General features: G+C 44.4%; 1 protein-coding gene across 4 annotated transcripts in view; it reads left to right on the top strand.

Moving 5' to 3' along the window:
* Bcar3 (BCAR3 adaptor protein, NSP family member) overlaps positions 1–20,363 on the top strand; it is a 205,806-nt gene that overhangs the window by 160,957 nt on the left and 24,486 nt on the right. For 3 of the 4 annotated variants that reach the window (XM_013143004.3, XM_003479161.5, XM_005007818.4), the window contains one exon: positions 19,559–19,687. In XM_013143004.3, coding sequence (XP_012998458.1) covers positions 19,559–19,687 — 129 coding nt within the window. Of the gene's footprint in view, positions 1–18,654; positions 18,674–19,558; positions 19,688–20,363 lie in introns of those variants that run through there. The other variant, XM_063254463.1, reaches the window with a different exon arrangement.

Raw genomic sequence — 20,363 nt, 5'->3', positions numbered from 1 at the left:
ATTGTTAGCAGTTCTACTCTGAGGCCAAATTAGCTGGACACCGAGAACTAGGATAGGAGGAACTCTGGATTCATTTTCCATAGAGTTGACCCAACAACCTTTGACATGTTGTCTTTGGACAATAATAGGCCAGGCCTTCAGATATTTTAGCACAGCCCTCCTGTTCCTCTTATAACGTCTCCAGTTATTTTTGTATACTTTGGCAGGGCTTGGATTCTAGGTTTCAATCAAACCTAACTCCCTAAACCTGGGCAAAATGATAAAAATACAGGGCCTTAGTCATGCTTTCTTTTGTGAAATATTCTTATGAACTATTTAGCTCCTACATACAAGGGATGGATTCATGAGATGTGAGTTAGATTGAATATCTTGTCCTTCTAAATCCAGACCCTGGTTTTCTGTTTCCTTCCATAATAGCTAGCATGATGTTTGTATTTGTTTTTAAAATGCTTATTAAATAAGATACATGGTTGTCAAGTAACGTGAACTCCTCTGGGAGACGTATACCTCTGAAGGGACTTGTAAGTTATATATGGAAAGTGGTAGAGTGAATAGTTGGCCAAAACCATCTTGTGATGAATCATGTAGTTTTACTGCAGGCCTACTATGTACTTAGCACTGATACATGATACGATTTGTTCCAGAGCAGAGTTCTAAGGCAGTTGTTAGTCATGGTACTATTTTGGAAAGAAAGAATTTCAAAGTCATTTATTCCACACCCCATCTCTGAATTTTTGGCCCCTCTCTGTGTTTCCCATATTTTGGTTTTGCTTCCTATTACGTCTCCAAGTGTCTTTCAAGTGTGACACATTTTATTGATTCAGTAGTGTATCTTGTTCATCCAAACTGAAACAAAAAGATATTCTTTGAATTAGGTTGATTTTGATTTTCAGACATTCTTATTGAAAGGCAAGCAGACATGTATTATGCATTAAGATGTTGAATTAAGAAAGTTAAATTACCAGTGATCAAAATTTCTGGCTTGAATCTCCTTGCCTTCTGAACTCTGATGAGCCGATCTTCAGACCCTCTTACCAGAGTCTACCATGGCTAGGGTAGTCTGATTTTTATTGCTCTCTTAACAAAGCCCTACCCTTAATGAATGTAATCTCCTTGCCAAACTCAGTGATTAATATTTCACTGCATTGTTTTGCTTATCCGTGTGCCAGTCCTGTGTGAGAGAAATATTGGAAATATTGGAAATCTCTCAGGGTCACGGATAAAGGAACCAAAGTGATTTGAAGGAGTTTTCATAGGTCCAGCTTTTATTTGAAGTCCATCATTTCACCGGCCTACGCCATATTTGAGGGCACTCCAGTGGCCTTTGACCTTCATGTTAGATATGGCATATTGAATCTGTCAGTGGGAGGAATCAGAATGCGGGCTCCTGTGGGGTGACTTGAGTGTCTGTTCTTCTGCATGCTGCTCCCAGAAGTCATCATCTAAACTTGATCTAGCCCAGAGGTGCTCACTAGGGCTTTCATTGAGGCAAGAGATTAACAAATGGCCTGTTGGAAGTCTCAGAGGTGTCAGTTTATCAGTTAACTGGGAGAGACCCCCTTGGAGCTGAGCTCTGAGTGCCTGTGGGTAAATAATGCTTTGTCAAGAGAATAAGAAACATAATGGACAAATCCTTGGGGGCTGTCAAGGATGGAAGGAGAGCTTAGAGAGGGTGAATACAAGGGACAGTTTCTCTACCACACAGTGGAAGAAGGCACATTTTTGGGGGTTGTAGTTGTACTGCATTCACAGTTTAAAATTCCCCTCAGAGTTTTCAGACTGAGATCAGTGGTCTTTGGTGAGAAATGATGTTCTATCCCTTGATGTTTCATTAAAATAAAACTGAGCTCCCAAGGCAATAGCTTCCTTATCCAGCAGGATGCAAACTGCAGAGCAGACTTTGCCCAGAGAACAAGTAGGGATAAAAGTAATGGCAGTGTAACATCAAAGGAAGCCGCGGGCTCCATCAGAGGGAGTCTAATGTAATTAGTTTGGATGTAGGATTAAGTTACTGCTGCCTGCTTACAGGGTGCCGTGCTCTAGAACTCCAATCCACACAACTTACAATTAAATTAGTCTCCTTAGTCTGCACACACAGACAGCAGAATTTTAATGGGGAACTTGCAGAATCTTGATGAGCATGGAATTCCACAGATGTCCTCTTTATAATTTCTATTCATGGTTTCTGGCCTCTTTTGATAAGTTTGATAAGGCTTAGTAATGAATCAAATGAAATCTTTTGGATTTGGACTCTCGGGGTTATGATGGTATTTTCCTGTCTGCACTCAGGGTTGATGGCTCCTGTAATCATCATTCAGCTGTGAAAAAGAACATCACATATAGTAGGAAAATGAAGCATCTTAATTTAACAGCAAATTGCAAATCAATTTTTAGTGACACTAGAGTGGAAATCTGGCCTACTGCATGGTAATTTACCCAAGTCTAATTATAAAATGATGCGATGGCATCACGACCCATCTGTAGCATCTTTGCCAAAGATGAGAATTCTTTCTAGGATTTAGAAAAGTGAAATTCATGTCATCTGAGTACCTAACCATTAATATCAAATTAATGGAAGTATTGTTTCTGAATGCTAAAACTTATCAAGATTTTATTGGAATGTCTTTGCTATTCATACCTTACTCAGAAGAAACCACAAAGCTTTGCAGACCCAGAAAAAGTAGGAAGCCCAGTCGATTTGGTCATCGACTTCTGTGTATTCTCTTCCAATCGCTTGTCTCCTCAGAGAGGTGGTGAGCCCTGCCAGGCATAAAGTCCTTTTACCGCCTGACCAGTGCCTCCCTTGGATCTAGTGGGGAGGCAGAGGGTTCAGTAGATACATAGTACATCCTTGAATTTCATCAAAAATAACAATACTCCAGTGTCTTGGTTACTTTTTTCTCATTGCTTGGACAAGATACCTGACAATTAAGGAAGGAAAGGTTTATTTGACTCACAGTTTATGGAGGTTTCAGCCCATAATCAGCTGGCTACAAGTCAGGGTGGCATGGTTTAGGGGCAGCTGTTCATGGTGGCTATGGCAGACACCAAAAGCAACAAGAGCAAAAGGGCAGAAGCATGCCTATGTACCTCCCTTATATTGTATGCCAGCTACCTGCCCCTGGGTGGGTGGAGCATTCACACAACCAATCTCAGCGCTAGACAACAAACCAGTCACAAACACTAGACACCTTTATAAGACCCCCCCCATGACTATAATGAGGCTTTGGGGGAGCATTTAGACACAAACCGTAACATTCCACTCCGGCTCCTCAAAGACTTATGTAAAAGTATCTTTATGCAAAAGATATTTAGTCCATCTCTAAGAGTTGCCAAAGTCCTAACAGTTTTAACATTGCTAAAAAGTCCAAGCCCCAAATTTCCTCCAAGGTCTAAGGCAAACTCTTAGCTGTAATCCCTTGTACCAATGAAAACAAAATTAAACACTTCCAATATTCAGTGATGTAACATAAACATTACCATTCCAAAGGGTACAAATGGGAATACAAAGGAATGGGACCAAAGGAAGTCCAAAATCCAGCAGGGCAAACACTAAGTCCTGGAGTTTCATGTTCAGCATCTGAAGCGACCTGGTTGCGAGTTCCCAAGGGCTTGAGTGACTGCACCTCCACAGTACTTCCAGTGGTTGTTGCTCCCACAGCTTCTCTCTTGGGCTGGCTTTGCTCCCTCCTTTTAGGTTTCCTTAGATGATCCATACTCCTGACTTTTCCAAAATTCTGGGTTCTCCATTATACCTTTGGCTTCACAATCACATCTGCACACACTGAGGGGCACACTACCCTCCTCCCAGGCCTTCTGAAATTGGTGTGGAAGCCTTTTTAACCTCAGAACTCTTGCATTCTATATGAACCTAAAACCAGTGCCACGTGGATGATGCCAAGGTTTGCTGCCAGCTAAAGCAGTAGCCAGGCTTTCCTCTCCCTTGGCTGTAGGGGTCAAGTGCCTGGATCACTGGGCACTCTGAATCTGATTCTGAGGAGTTGATTTGCTATGCCGCTGCCATTCTGGAATGTGGTGCAGCCACCACCATTTTGGCCACTGCTGCTTATAAGGCCTCTGCTGCTATTCAGGAACATGGCACTCTGTGCCTTTCTCCTCATAGCAGTCATTTGCAGTTTTGAGGCTGCAAAGCATGGTAACCTGCTGCTGCTTGTGATGCCCTAAGGCTGTCTTTTAAGTTCTCCTGTTCCTTCTCAACAATAGAGATCTCAGTCTATCTTTACAATCATAGCTTTACTGAAGCTTCCTTTTTGACCTAACTCACATTTCAGATCACCCTGCTGGGTTCTTTGCTCTTGATTTGCAACATACATCTGGCTAAAGGCCCCCAACAATAAACAATGCCACCACCTCAACATTAGACTGCTTTGAAATTTCTTCTGCCAGATTAGTTAGTCTGCCACCTTTAATCTCAGTCTCAGGCAGAGCCTCTGGACATGAACAAAATGCAGACAAACTTTTTGCCAAGCCAAAATGCACATCATCTGGAGTCTAACAACCTGTACAATCCTTCTTCCCAGCAGAAACCTCCCCAGCCTGGTCTTTACTGGCAGGATTTCTATCAGTGTTCTGGTCACCTGAGCTTTGACCAGAATCTCCCATACAGAACAGCTGAAGCTGTTCCAGCTCTACTCCTTCAGGGAACATCTCAGAACCTTTCCAAACTGTTCCCATAAGCCATTCTCAAAGGCTGTTAAACCACATGGTCAGATATAATTACAGCAACAACCCCACTCACCTGGTACCAAATTCTGTCTTAGTTACTTTCTTCTCATTGCTGGGACAAGATACCTGACACTCAAAATTAAGGAAGGAAAGGTTTATTTAGCTCACAGTTTGTGGAGGTTTCAGTCCATAATGATCTGGCTCCAAGGCAGAGTGGCATGGCTGAGGGGCAACAGTTCATAGCGGCTATGGCAGAACCAAAAGCAACAAGAGCAAAAGAGGAGGAGCACACCTTCTTCTCTCCTTTACATTGTATGCAGCTTACCCACCCCTAGACAATGAACTAATCACAAATACTAGACTCAGCTGCCTTTGAAAGGCCTACCTCCCCCCCCCCCCATGATTGCATGAGACTTTGGGAGGACATTTAAACACAAACTATGACATCCAGTGAGTGTCAAACTCCTGGTTTATAATGGATCTATACCTGAGTGTGGTTGTACATGCCTGTAATCCCTACTTAGGAGGCTGAGGCAGGAGGATGGCAAGTGAATGCAGCCTAGCAAGACCCTGTCTCAAAATTTCAAAAAGGCCTTGGGATGTAGCTCAGTGATAAAGCATTGGCTGGTCTGTAGGAAGTCCTGGGATCACTCTCCATGTCTTACTTTTCTTGTTGCTGAGACAAAATACCCAACACCCAAAGCTAAAGGAGAAAGGGTTTATTTGATATTCTTTCTAGGACTTGGAAACGGCTCACAGGTTTCAGTCCATTGTTGCCTGGCTCCAAGGCAGGACAATAAGGCAGAGGGGCATCACAGGGGAGAAACAGGTCATGGCAAACAGAAGGCAGCAAGATAGCAAAGCAGCAGCACGCAATGACAGCAGTCCTCTTTCTGTCCCTTGTATTCTATCCAGGCTACACACCCCTAGAGTGGGTACCACTCACACCCCGGGTGGGCCTTCCCGTTATCCACACCCAAAACTATGCCAAATCAAATGGATTAATTTAGTAATCACACATCCTCAATCCCAGCGTCACACACCCTACATGTAGCCACCTCTAAAAAGCTGCACCTGTGACCAGATGAGGCTGAGGAGAGACATTTAGGAACAAGCCATAACACCCTAGTACTGTAAACCAGAAATCATCTGATTATTTCTCTGAAACTTTGGCCAACTGGGTGATGTATGTGTGGGTTAGGAAACTGCTTACAGAGTTGCTTTACTAAGCCTTAACTTCAGGATCTGAAGGTATAGGCTCAGAGGCAAGAGGCTCAAAGACATTGAGCTGTTAAGAGCCCAACACATGGGACTGGGGATTTAGCTCAGCGGCATAAGCGCCTGCCTTGCAAGCAGGCAGTCGTGAGTTCGATCCCTGTTACCGATAAAAAGGAAAAAGACCAAAAAAAAAAAAAAAAAAAAAAAAAGAGCCCAACACATAAGCCAGGTGCAGTGATGCACACCTATAACCCCAGCACTCTGGGAGGCTGAGGCAGGAAAGGGCAACTTAGTGAAACCCTATATTACATTTCTTAAAAAAATAAAAAGGACTAGGAATGCTTAATGTAAAGGGCCTAGGATCAAAGCCAAGAATCAAAACAGAGCCTGGGACCTAGGAGACAAAGAAGCCACTGGGTCATGCTCAAGGCCACTTCTCACCTGCCCTAGAGTGCCTTGTGTGAATTAGAGTAGGACATGCTTTCCTTAAGAGACTTTACTGCCATCTGTCAAGCAGGCATCATAACCTGTGTATGAATCTGCCACTGTGTGGTCCAAGTCTGCGCCCCTGGCCTGGAACGCGCACAGACCCAGTTGCCCCTGCTCCCATTTGGCTTCATGTACCAAATAGGGGATTTACATTTTTAATTTGATGTTTTTCTCTTAGGGATTTTTATTTACAATTAATGGTGCAGGCTTTGACTTTAACCAGTTATTAGCATAAGAAATTTTTTTTTCCTAATCTGCTCACCTGAGTTGGATTCTTTCATTATGGATCTTACATTTTTAAGCAAGCCAAAGAGCTAGGTGTTGTCCATAAAAGGTGAAAAGAAACAATATGTTAATAGTTTTATTACAGGGGTTTAGACTCATCACAAACACCTTTCCTCTTCTTTCTGCTCTATTTCTCATTAAAATATCGGGAGTGCATATTAAATGTTACTGGGCTTAAAACTTGTAGAGAACTAGATTTTATTTTTTTGGCTGTGGGAAGGGGCAAGATTGGCAGAAATGTTGGTTTCATGATCAGTTTAGGCAGGTTCTCAATTGTAAAAATACCAATTCCTGCAGTTCATTTAAAAATTCTTTAAGCATACTTTGGAATTTAGTTATAAACTTGGTCACTGTTTGAAATTTTTAAAAAGGCAAGGATTCCATGGGGCTGAGTTTCTGAATTCTCTGAAGAACTTCACTTTTAGGTCAGTTTTCTTGCAAAATGACCCCAGAGGTAGCACCCTTTGGAGTGCTTCACATTGGTTATCAAAAGTGCTCTTTGACCTGGGGGTGGGGAGGCTCAATTTTTTTTTCTGTATGTTTATACTGTTTGTTAGGGAGACTGGTGACTCCGGTTTCACGTCATTGCAGGTCTTGCCAAAGTTCAGTGGACCTAGATGAGGGTCTGTCACTTTAGACTTTCGCACCTGGTGCAGCTCCCCACACAACCCAAAAGATTGCTCACCTTGAGCTCAAATACGCAGGCTTTGCTTAGAAATTCAACTTCACATAATGACCTAGCATTCCAGTGGGAATGGTCATTTTGTTTCAATCATAATTTCTAGATGAATTTATAGGAAAGCCTAACCTGTGGAGCTGCTTGATAAGAGGCCTGGACTGTTCTGGGTTTGCCCCTTAATTAATCTAAGGATCCACTGTAAGACTGAAGAAAGAAAGCTTTCATTTGAGAGCCCTGCTGGCATTCTGAGTGCCGTGGTCAGGTACCTCTCACTAAACAGAGCTTCCAGACGTGTGCTGGCTTAGCAACCTATTCATTCTCTTCTCACTCTCTTCCTTCCTCCCTTTTTTTCCCCAGGCATGTATGTACTTCCTACTTTTTTCTACTTCAAATAAATTGACTTCCAGCTTTGATCATAAAATGAATGGATTAGAAAATCCTCTCTTGTCTGTGTCTGTGTCTGTGTCTGTGTCTGTGTCTGTGTCTGTGTCTCTGTCCCTATCTCTGTCTGTCTGCCTCTCTCTCTCTCTCTCTCTCTCTCTCTCTCTCTCTGTCTCTTTTTTCTTTCTCAGTGTGGTACTGAGGGTTGAACCAGGGCCTTCGTACTGAGCTATATCCCCAGCCCTTTGTTACATTTTCTTTTGAGACAGGGTCTCATTAAGTCACCCAAGTTGCTCAGGCTGCATTCAAATTTATGGTCTTTCTGCCTCAGCCTCCCAGCGTGCTGGGTTATAGGCATGTGCTTCCATATCCAGCTTCAATTTTTAAAGTTCATTTTAAAAAAAATTATCGGGGCTGGAGATTTGGCTCAGCGGCATAAGCACCTGCCTTGCAAGCAGGTGGTCGTGAGTTTAATCCCTGGTACCAATAAAAAAAAAAATTGTCAACAACTAAGTGTTTGAGCCCCTGAAAGAGGCATAATCAGGTACACAGCACTCTCACTTTGTGTTAACGTCAAATCTTTCTAGTGCCCTCATGCTGGGCTCTGCTGTATTGTAGCTGTGGATGTGTGAGTTACCTGGAGCCAACTGCATGTACTTACTGAGATGGATGCATAGAAAGTGCTTGCCACCAAATGAAGATATGCCTTTCTGCAACTGATGGCTTCATCCTAAATAGAACCATTTACTGCTATTTAAAACCTGGAGAAGCTGGGGGTTTAGCTCAGCAGCACAAGCGCCGGCTTAGCAAGCACAAGGTCATGAATTCAATCCACAGTACCAAAAAATAAATAAAATAAAAAAATAAAAGGGGTGCATTTTGGCTGGGGCTTGAGCTCAGTGGCACAAGTGCCGGCCTGGCAAATGCAAGGTTGTGAGTTTGATCTCCGCTACAAAAAGAAAACAAAACATCTTGAGAACTCTTGGCTTTGAACTGAGATAAACAGAATAAACAAACTTGAGCCTGAGGAAAGATAAACTATCCCAATGGCTGTCTTTTTTACTTAATTAAAACTAATTTTCCAAAGACCAGATATCTCTAAGATTTTCTGATAGATTTTATACAACTTCTTAAAGAGCTTTTTTTTGTGAAGTAAATCTCAGTATTTGTTACTAAGAGTTATCTTTGAAAGAAAGTTCAACTCTCACATTGTTCTAAGTGAGCAGCCATCACGTGCAGGTACAGAGCTGGATGTTTTACGTGCATTAGGTCACGTAGTCTTGTGAGGTAGGAGTTGTTAGCCCCTCGGTACATACAGAAACAAGCTCAGAGAAATGCGAAATGTGCCCAGGGTCACATGTTCTTGATGTAATTCCAAGTTCCTTCTCTGTACTCGGTGACAAGGAAATTGCCAGATGGAGGGCGGGCTGTGGTTCCAGTTTGTTTAGTGAGTGCCTGCTGGGTGCCAGGTCCTGGGTTGGCTCTGGGAGCCAAAGGCAGAGCAGCCCTGCCTCAGCCCTCAGGGAACTGAAGACCCTTCCCTCTGCTGCTTAGTGTCCCTTAGTGGACTGTTGATGAAATCAAGTTCATTTAGCTTGACTTTCTGGGCTCCTACCTGCAGTGCCCAGCTTCTCTAACTCCTTCTACAGATGGGTCACTGTGCTGCTGGACCACACTGCAAAGGCATGGAGGAGGGACATAAGGGACATTGTGTTCAGAGAGCCATGGCAGGTCTCTGTGACAGCGCCCTGCATCAGAATATGATGGCAAGTTAGTCTGGGCCAGGTGGAAAAGGCATTTCCTATCTTGTGAAGGAGGCTTTGGGTTTTACTTGAGAGTAACTGTGAGCCCTTCAGGACATAATCATTATTTCTCCAGGTCTTGGCAGCCCCTAGACCCAAGAAGCATTCTGAAAACTTTGTTGCCTCAAATTTGTGGACTTGTGGACCCCACGCTGTCAGTCTTACCCATCACCCCAGGGACCCTGGGGAGGTATCCCTGGGGCCCATGGCGATGCCCTTTGGTGGTGTGCACAGCCCTCTCATGATCTGGGCCTCCTAGTAAATTCACAGTCGAATCTGTTGTGTATGCAGGTTTGGTGTATGACAAGTCCGTGGTTCAGCTCACTTGGTCTGTGAAGAGCTGTTCAAAGCTCCAGATCACCGGACCCAGCGGGATGATCCTGTAACTCTAGCAGTTTGGGAGGCAGGGCTGGCAGGATCACAAGTTTGAGCCCAATCTGGGTAATTTAGCAATTTGGTAAGACCCTGTCTCAAAACTTAAAAGCTGGAAATGTTGCTCAGTGTGAAGGCCCTGGGTTCAGCCCCTAGTACTACAAAATAAAATGAGACAGATAAGAAACCTCAAGTATCTAGGGGGAGAGGGCAGGATGGGGGCTACCTCTCTCCTTTGCCATGAACCAGGTCTGAGCCTTAGAGAAAATAAAAGCTGTACCTTAACAGCCTGTCAGGTTGCCCAGAGAGATAATAAAAGAGATTCAGGACGGCATGCCAGCCTTAGCCTGGGGTCTCTGAGCCTGAGGGTGGTATGGAAAGTCTGGTGGCAGTGTAGGTGATGGCTTGTGGGCCTAGAAGCAGGAAGGAGGTAGAAGAATCTGGAGGAGGCAAAGCAGAGGTTTCTGAATGGTAAGCAAATCAGTGAGAAATAAAATGGGGAATGTGTTAAGATGTAGAATTTCTTCATCCACAGAAGCTGATTTGGAGGGTTTAGTTTGGATACTGAAGCAGTGAAGATACCAGTGTCCAGAAAAGGGAGAGAAGGGCAGAGGAGACGAGTTCAGTCTGAAGTGGATTCTAGGAAGCATCCTGCCAGATACTAAGCCTAAGGTGGAGGTTGGGGCTTTTCAACAGACTGCACCACCAGCCTTGCGCCTCCAGCTCGGCTCCATCCATCCATTCTGCCCCTTGCAGCTAGATTGATTCTCCAAAGCATGTTGGTTACCTGTTGCCCTCCCAGATCATCATTGTCTGGAAACTAAAGGTCTGACCTTGCTTGATCCCTGCCTTCCTGTACCAGGGCTGCTTTGGTCCTGTGTGTCAGGGACCCACTTTATCCTGGGATTAGACCACAGGGGAGTTACTGGTTGGCTAGGAATGCGCCCAGTCACCTGCCATCCTCTGCTCCACTTTGTGTATTAATTTCATTCTTCCAGCTGACTTTGGTTCCTCTGGCAGGAACAGGTGAAGGCAAAGCAAATTCCAGACTCAAAATCTCATGATGTTTTTAACAGAGTTGGTGAGGGAGCCTTCTTCTAGCTAGGATAAGGGGCCAATGAGCGATGGCTGGGAAGTGGGCTTCAGCTACAAGCTTGGAAGGAAGATAGCGTTCTCCTGCAGGATGGGGTTGGGGCGGTGCTGTAGACGTATTCAGAGTTTGCCAAACGAATGTATACACACTACAGGAAAAGCAAAACTTGCATAAATATTTTAACATGAAATGTATTGAGACATCATGAGATTATGCAAGTTACCTTTGGCCTGTACTATTACAAGAGGTGCTCGAAGTGGTGCCGTTAGCTTCCCACTTTCATTAGCACGGTGAGCTGCTGCCTGGTAACCTGGTCACTGAGATTGCTGCACATGCTCTTCAGTTTCTTCTCTAAGGGCTGGAGGTATCGTGGGTTTTCTGCCACATACAACAACCTTTAGGACCCCCTCTATGAGGATGATAGCATTTGTTGAAAAAACATCATACTTTTTTTCCTGCAGCATGTATACAATTTTGGGTTTTTGTTTGTTTGTTTTTACAGACTCTGTATATCTCCCCACAGTCACATCTGTCCTCCCCAATCAGAACTTCCATGTATCATGCCCAGCTTGGCGTCTTTTCTTCCCTTAGTTTCATGGTCAATATACTACTCCTAAACTTTTAAGTTTTATCTGCAGAGTCCAAATTTGATCACCTAGCACCTCTCTCCCTGTTCCCATGCCCATGAAGCTATTCCCGGAACTCTCTAAGGCCACAGTGTCTTTTCTCATTTTCACCCAGTAGAAAACCAAGAGACAAAGTATGTTAGGATATTTCTTTGTCTTCCCATGGGACTGTGCCCTCTGAGGGCAGGGACCTGGACCTTTGTTCCCTGCTAATTGCCACGTGCTGGTTGAATTGTTTGGTCGTAAAAGGCCCCTTGCAGTATTTCCTTTGCTACCATCGGTTCCTATATTGAGGGATAGCATCTTTCTTGCACAATTTAAAATCCTGTGGGAACTGAAAAGCTTTTGTTACAGACAAGGATAGAGTAAAACAAATATGAGTTATAGTGCAGATGCCACTTTTTTTTGGTTCTGTCTCCTATATGCAAATGAGTATCCGCAGCCTCCTCTGGGGGGCTTCTGACATGCCCACACAGCCCGCCCTCATCCCCCGCTCCCGCGCATCCAGGCCTATTGTTTTGCCTGATTTGAAATGCAGGCTCTGATCCTCATGCGGAAGACCCTGCGTGCCATTTCTCCCAGCCTGGAATGGCTTTCTCTTCCTTGGAGAGCTATTGAAACATGAATTTCCGAGTTCATTGAGGTTCCCAGCACGTTCACAGAGCTGGCTCTGCACCTCCATAATGTGTTTCCCAACCCTCTCCTTGGCTCTGGCTACTCCAGCCTGTCAAGACTAGACTCGCGGGAGTGTGTGGGGGCTGCAGACATTCCTTCCGGACTCAAAGTGACATTCATGATGTTTCGAGCCAGCTCCAGCAAGCTAGAGCCACACCTGGCCACAGAGCTGGACTGTGGGTCCTGTGGCAGGAGGCAGGGGATTCTCTTGCTGCCCAGCACTCTTAGACAAGTGCCAGCCTCCTTTCCTTGATTGCTTTCTTCCCCCAAACCTCACCCTCTCTGTGCCTCTTGCATCAGACATTGAATATGAAGTTCATTTATTTTTATACAAGCAGACTAATTGCATCCTGATGTAAATATAAAGATAGTTGACATCCATGCTGTCTGTCTGCCAAGGTGTGTCCCAAGTGCTTTACAGACATCGGCCTATTTAATCCTTATTAACATCATGTAACATTATTGTCTCCACTTTGCAGATTGGGAGCCCAAGGTTCAACAGATTTAGTGACACTTGCCAAGGCCACAGAGCTGTTCAGTTGTGCAGTAGCGTGGGTACTGATGGCCAGCTGCCCCATGTGCTTAAAGACTGTTAACAGCAAGCTTACTAAAATGCTTGTGACCGGAAAGATGTAGCTAGACTCACATTTCCTTGAAAACATCAAGGGCAGTACTTTATGATTTCTCACTCACCTTCAGTTGAGTTGGACAGGTGTGGGCCTCATCCGCCCCCTACATTTGTCCCCACAACAGCTGACCTGCATTCTATAGTGCCCAGACTGAGATGCAGTTTTAGAAGTGGAACCATGAGAATGGGTGACCCTGGCATGGGATTGAGTCATTTATTATTTAATTGATGTACATTGTACTTCTTACTCTCCCAAAGAACTGTTTCCTGGTATCTAGGGGGTCAAATTCAGGCAAAGGAGAAAACAGGGCCCTACCTGCATCGTGTCCTTCGTGGATGTGAGTGGAGTTAAGCCTGCGTCGTGTCCCTGGGTGTTTACAGGTGGGATGAAGTTGTATGACCCATGGGCAGACTGTCCTTGACTGGTGTTTTTTTCTGCTTTCGGGAAGCGAACTCCTTACTGCGTGCTTGCCGGGCAGGGCCTGTGTCGCTAAGCTAAATCCCAAGAATTTCTGGATCCAAATCTGAGCAGCTTCCTTCTTCTGGAGACTGAGCCCAAGTGAGGTGGACTGTGCCATGTGAGGTGACCCTCAGGGCAGCTGGAGCCTGTGCTGGTAATGAGAACCCACCCCTGTCTTTCTTGGCCCCGCTTCTCCTGGCCACTATCTCTTTCCCTCCAAATAAAACTGGTAAAATAAAGATTCAGAGTTACCTTCTAAGAAAGAGGTGCAAAGTCAGGCAGATAGAGTCTGAGCTTGGAGATCACTATAATTCATTCTTAAGATCAATAGCTATGTTGAGAGATGGGTTTGGAAAACAGAAGAACCAATTCCCTTCAGGCCCTTCTCCACCAGAGGCTGTCTTCCCAAATGAAAGGTTTATACTTTTGCACCTTTTGGCATATGATAGATGGGGTCTTGCTGATTCCTGAGATATCTTTAGGCCAGGATTCTTATTGTCCAGATGTAATATAGTTGGCTTCTTTTTAATGCTAATCTTTTCAGTAATCACACACTTCACGACCCCAACTTTATAGGCATTTTCTTTATGATGAAGCTGAAAACTTTCCAAATTATTTTGCTTTAATTTTTGTTTCTGATTTTCTCTGCAATCTGACCGAAAGCATCCAGCAGTACTGATATCACAGTCTGACGGTTGAAATTTTCTCTGCTACATCATTTAGTCTACAAGCCTTAATCTCAATCTCCTGCAAAGTCTTGGAACATAGGCAAAATGAAGACAAATATTCTGCTAGATTGTAACATACATGGCTTCTAGAACAACTGCCAGTGGAGTTCCCAATTGAGACTTCCTGGCCCTGGCCTTCACTGTTCACGTCGCTATCAGTATTTTGGTCTTCTGAACTATGACTAGGATCACACAGCAAGCAGTGTTCACAACATTCTAGGGCTTGACTAGCCTGCATCTCAACATACTCTAAACTCCTGCCACAAGCCAGTTGTAAAAGCCTTTGAATCGCATGGTCAGACACAGTCACAGCAACGACCCCACTTCTCTGGTACCAGTTTTGTGTTATCCACCCTCCAAACACATAAGATTTGGGGAGCATTTTAGATTTAAACCATAACAAGGAATTGGAGATGATTTGGTGTTCTGGTTTAGATCTAAAATGTCCTCCAGAGTCTCAGTATTCAGAAGTGTGGCTTTTGGAGTGTGATAAGATCACAAGACTGCTATGAATCCAGAGAGTTCATGGTGCAGGTACTGTTAGGAGGGGGCGTAGATCATGGGGACATGACCTGGGAAGGTGGATTCTCCCCTGCATCTCGTGCCTGGTTGCCACAGGGTGAACAGTTTTCCCTTGCTGAGCCTTTCGTCCTGTTGTTTCATCCTTAAAGCCAGCCAACTTCAGACTGAACTCACTAGAAATTATGAGCCAGATAAACCCTCTTTATGTTTCGGGTGTCAGGGGGTTTTGTCCCAACAACAGAAAAGTGACTGATGTACCTGGGACCAGTCAGTCTTTGAGGAACACTGAATTCAGAAGATATCTATAGAAACAAGTATGACCCCGTGCACACCAAAAAGGAAAGAAATGTGATGGAGTTGGAACAATCAAGCTAGAAGGACAATTCCAGGAACTAGAAGAGGTTTGAGTGATGTGCTTGAATCCTCTTTATTTTCCCAAAATTATGTGTTGGGGTGCTGGGGCCTGACACCCTTATTCTTTTGCATTTCATGCTTGATTGTGAGCTATATAAATGATAACAGTGCATGTAAGCATTATGCAAGTACTTCCCTCCTCTATCCTTCATTGAGAAATGTAGTCTAAAGGAACAGCAAAAGGATTCTTAGGGCATTAGGTGAATCAGAATATAGATTAATAAGAGGCTCCTGGTAGTCACACATTTTGGTCTAAAACCTTTCCTGAGGGTCGAGGTACTGCTGTGTTGCTTTAAATTGCTAGAATTTGCTTTGTAAGCCAAGACCATAAAACTAGCCTAGACCATGAATGGAATGTCGGCATTTCAGGGGGAAATTTCTGCCATGGGGCACAGGAGACATGGAAGGATGCACTGTCACCAGCAATTCAGGTGGTTTGGGGGAAGCCAACAAAATTCTGCCAAATGTCAAGATACCTGAGATCAGTCCTAGGATGCAGAATCTCATTTCTGGTTTTTAGGAAGCACAAATAGCATTCATAAAGCTTTCCAAGCATAAAGTGATGCACCGTGCCAGAACTTTAGCTCACCCTCGCCAGCCATGGGGTTTGGAGCCCATCCGAAGGCTAACACTTGGTGGTAGAATCATAGTTGGCAAGATCAAGGTCTCTTAAATCCTGGGGTTGGGTAAATCATAAATGTTGCGCTAACATATGGGATTAAAATAGTAAACGTTCAGGAGGCAGCCAGCCACCCCCTCCAAGTAACCATTGTGTAAGCTGAGGTGACCTGGAAGACAACGCTGGCATCCCTTTCTCAGTTGTTTGGAGACTTTGCCCGCTGCCCTTTGGCAGTGGTGAGGAGGAGGTTCTCAGCAACAAACCCGCTCTTTTAAAGGTATGAGAACTAGTCCTCGCTGGCTCAAAATGAAAAGCCCTTTGTAATTACTTGCTCACTCCGGACCAACCTCCCCTAAATTCCTTCTCTCCCTCTCCACCCCTTCCTTCTTAAAATACAAGTCTAGGCAGGTGTGTCACCAGTCTCCTAACTTTTCACAAGTTATGCAAGCACATAAGGACACAGTTTTTGAAGCCTCGTCTTCCAGATTATGCAGGAGGGTCAATCCGATCACTTCCTTTTCCTCCGCTGAGTCCGGCCTGCCATCCCATCTCTTTTAGCACCTGATAGCACCCCTCTCCAAATCTGTGGAGCAGGGCAAAGAGCAGAAGATGTTGATTTTCCTTTAAGGAGTTAGAACAGATGTAACAAGAGAGCTAGCTGGTTTTATATTTTTGGCAACAAATGTAAAACAGTATGATCTCAAAGCCTGAAAAAAAAATCGTTGAATACAAAACATCTTTTAAGGAACTAAACTCAGGTCCTCCATTGTCACAGCTAAGCCCAAACTTGTGATTCTCCTGCCTCAGCCTCCTAGAGTATTGGAATTATAGGCGTGTATCACCATGTCCAATTATAAAACGCTTCAAAAAAATTTTTATTAGTATGTGTTTTCAGTACACCGTGATTATACTTATTGTGGGAGTTTGCATGTACATGACACATTCTTAATTCTTTTTTTGTCCCCTTCTCCTCCTAACCCTCCCTGTTCCCTCCAACTTTTGTTCTCTTCCCAGTTGAAAAAGCTCTCTTTCCATTTTTTCTTCTTTTAATCCCTTTTCATTTTCTTCCCTCTTCTATCTCTCATTCCCTTTCCCATTTGAAAAAGATTTTTCTGCTTCCTGTTTTCTGTCTTTTATTTTGCTTTTTATTTATGCTTTTAGTTTTTCATGGAAAAGAAACCATGTGATATTTAAACTTATTTATCTGATTAATTTTGCTTAACATGGTATCAAAGTGCATCCATTTACCTACAAATAACTCAATTTTATTCTTCTTTATGGCAGAGTAGTACTCCATTGTGTACAAATATCACATTTTCTTTATTCATTCAGCTGTTGATAGACATTGTTGATAGGCTATTTCTAGGGTTTACCTATTAGAAATTGTGCTGCTATAAACATAGCTATGCATATATCCTAAAATGATGACTTTTACTCTTTGGGAAGATTCCTAGGAGGGCAATAGCTGTGTCAAATGTATTTCTACTTTTAGTTTCTTGAGCAATCTTCATACTGATCTCCATAGTGGTTGCACTGGTTTCCACCAACAGCGCAGAAGAGCTCCTTTTTCTCCTGCAGCCTCGCCAGTATTTGTTATTTGATTTCTTGCTGATAACCATTCTTTATGGAGTCAGATGGCATCTCAGAGTTATTTTAATTTGCATTTCTCTAATGGCCAGCAATGTAAAATGCTTTTTTATAAAACAATTAGAGAAAATTTCATAACAAAATTATGAGAATAATAATAGTTAATATATTGTGTATCATTATCTTCAAAGTAGTTCGTAGAAAAAAATTATTGCAAAGAAGAAACAAAACAGATATTAGCACAAAATTTTCTTTTCAATGAACCCAGAGAAACTAGTAGCATAAATGAAAAAAATCAGCATATATATTAAAATATTTTTGAAACAGCAGAATAGATAATTTGGGGAAGCATCCGAACCTCTTCCCACTTTCTCTCTCCTCCACTAAAGGCTTTTGTAAAAAAGCTGGACCCTTATAACTAGTGCTGAGAAAGGACCCGCAGAGGAGGGAAGGATTCTTGACATTGGGGCAGAGGGAAGAAGAAGAATGCGAAAATAAGCAGGGGAATCACTTTTGGGTATAAACAAATAAAATTTCAGTGAGGAATTATGCAAAACTGCCAGTATTTTCAGAGCTCAGAGTAGGAGAAGTGGTCCCAGGGTGTCACACAGGGACAGAGCCCAGCTCTGTGTCAGGTAGGGTGTCAGGTAGGGCGACTTTGCTGGGAACATCCAAAATCACAGGCTTCATGAAGACAGATCACACAGAAGGCCTGGGTTGGCCCTCAGTTATCAGGACCCAGCTTCCCTTGAGCCTTCTGCACGGCCATTTCTGGGCTGTGCCTGCCTCCTCAGGGCCCAGAGAGGCACTGAGGTTCCAACCATCCAATCTCACCTCAGAAATCCCAACTCTGCAGTTTACTTTTCCCTGACCAGAGAGTTATGTGACCCCCAAAGAGGGCTTCAAATAATCTGAGAAAAGTCGTAGCAATTCTTTGTCGTGGGATCTGTTCCTGCGGTGCCAGCTGTGTTTAGGCGCCGCTCTAGGGCGGCAAGGGGAAGAGTGGATGGGTTCAGTACTTAAGAAACTGACAGCTCAGTGGGAGTCAAGGCAGGCTATAAATGGCAGTCATTTGACAACCTGCCTTGTGTGCGCAACTCTTCAGCTGTGCATCATTAATGACGGGAGCAGACAGTGTCAAACATCACTGTGGGCAGCCTGAGGCATCAGGGGCATCTCTCTGATACAAATTCCTTTCAGCAGACCCTCCCCAGTGCCCACCAGAGAAGGAGGGCTGGGAAGAGGAGGCAGGAGAATGGAGCAGGCAGGGAGCTGGAGGAGCCCAGCCTGAATCAACCGGGCTCCCTTCAGGGCTACGTGCATAGAAAGACTAGAGAGCAAGTCTCAAGTCTGTTTTTCTGTTTCCTGGCAGAGAAGGATTCGGGGCTTACTCCTTGGAGAGCAGGATGGTGAGGAACAATTTCGTACCTCCAATGCATGTTTGTAGGGTAAGCTGGGGGGCATAGGAAAACACTGGGAATGGCCTTTTCCCTATCAGGTGACCTGCAGGAGTGGTTCAAGCCTGATTTCACTGGAAACTAGATGAATGTTCAAGTTGAGGCCACACTTGAGGTGGGCATGGTTCTAAATGACCCAGGACCGCTGGCGCTCACCCAGCACCCTCTGCCACAGCTGCCATGCAGCACCTCAGACCATCTGAGGCAAACGTCAGTGTTTTGTTCTAAGTTTCTATTTCCAACAAGTCATGAAAGTAAAATACTGTATTAGAAAAGTTAAATTTAAAGTTATATAACATATACACTGGAGACTTCGATTGTTGATTCAAGAAACACAGAGTTGCTCTTTTACAAGTTCTGATTCTCGAACTTGAGTTTGCCTGAAGCAAAGAATCCAGGGCCCTGCTTACTGTGTCCAGGACTGCACTTCAGGCCTCACTGCCTCGAGCCAGGGCCCAAGGGCAATCAGGAACTGCTATCCTTTCCAGCTGCCTGTTAGGCAACTCAGAAAGAGAATGAAGAGTTGCCCTGGCCTACGTGTCCCTTACTGTCCTCTACAGCTATATATCTCTGGTCCCTCCTACCTGGCTCACTGTTGCTGGGATAAACTTTCCTATGATAGTCCCTGTGCAGGTGAAAATGTCGTCACATGCCCACTCCTGGAGAAGGGCAAAGTTCAGCTGCCTGTCATCTTGATGCAGGTGTTGCTACCTGAGCACAGCCATTGGCACACCCCAATTTGCTTGGCTCAGCAAGGCGACCGCTTGTCTCCAGCTTGTCTCAAGCTGTCTGGCCCGGCCCTGGCAGGGTGAGGTCACTGTGAACTCTGTGTTACAGTTCTCCAAGGAGAGGCATGTCATGGACAGGACCCCCGACAGGCTGAAGAAGGAGCTGGAGGAGGAGCTGCTGCTGAGTAGCGAGGACCTGCGCAGCCACGCCTGGTACCATGGCCGCATCCCCCGACAGGTACCTGCTTCCCCACCCGGCACATCCAGCTGTCCTCGGGCCATGTCAGATCAGTGGATCCAAGGTCACGCAGGAGTGAGCTCCTGATTAGCTAAAAGTCAACACTATAAAGTGACTTAGACTCACTCTAAGGACACCTTGGGAAGAGTGAATGCCAGGAACCCAGAGTGCCCAGTAGGCGGATGCAGGAAACGCTGGTGTCCTGAGGTCTGCAAACACGTTCTGCAGGAGACCATAGCCGCAGAGCCAGTAACCTGAGGAAGTTCGCAGTTGGGCTGGGTTCACATAATTGAGCTCTTGGCTAGTTGCCATGACAGCCTCCTGCCACTTGGAACCTGCCTCCTTTTTAAGGTAACAGGGCAGGTGGCACAGACTGACAAGGCCACCCCTGCCCTACCATGACCAGCAATTAGTTACTTTTTCCATCCCTTCCTCACCAGATCGCATGAAAACCAGAGATGGAGAAAAATAGAAATTATAGCAGTGGCTGCAGACTTGTGGCTAAGATAATTTGTGTGATTGTTATCTGGGTGGTTGCCATGAATCATGTTTTCATTTCATTATATAAAAATTGAAAAGTAGACAAGTGTGCAGAATTGAGGTGTAGAATTTCCCTTGGGTTTTCATTGTAAATCTGATCTGGCCAGTCATTAACCAAGGACAACACGACAGGAAA

Source organism: Cavia porcellus, unplaced genomic scaffold (assembly GCF_034190915.1).
Source record: "Cavia porcellus strain 051 isolate PalLab524CR breed Dunkin Hartley unplaced genomic scaffold, mCavPor4.1 scaffold_1, whole genome shotgun sequence".
In the NCBI taxonomy this organism is placed as follows: domain Eukaryota; kingdom Metazoa; phylum Chordata; class Mammalia; order Rodentia; family Caviidae; genus Cavia; species Cavia porcellus.
The sequence above is the reverse complement of the archived record's forward strand: the minus strand, read 5'-3'. Positions and strand labels throughout refer to the sequence as shown.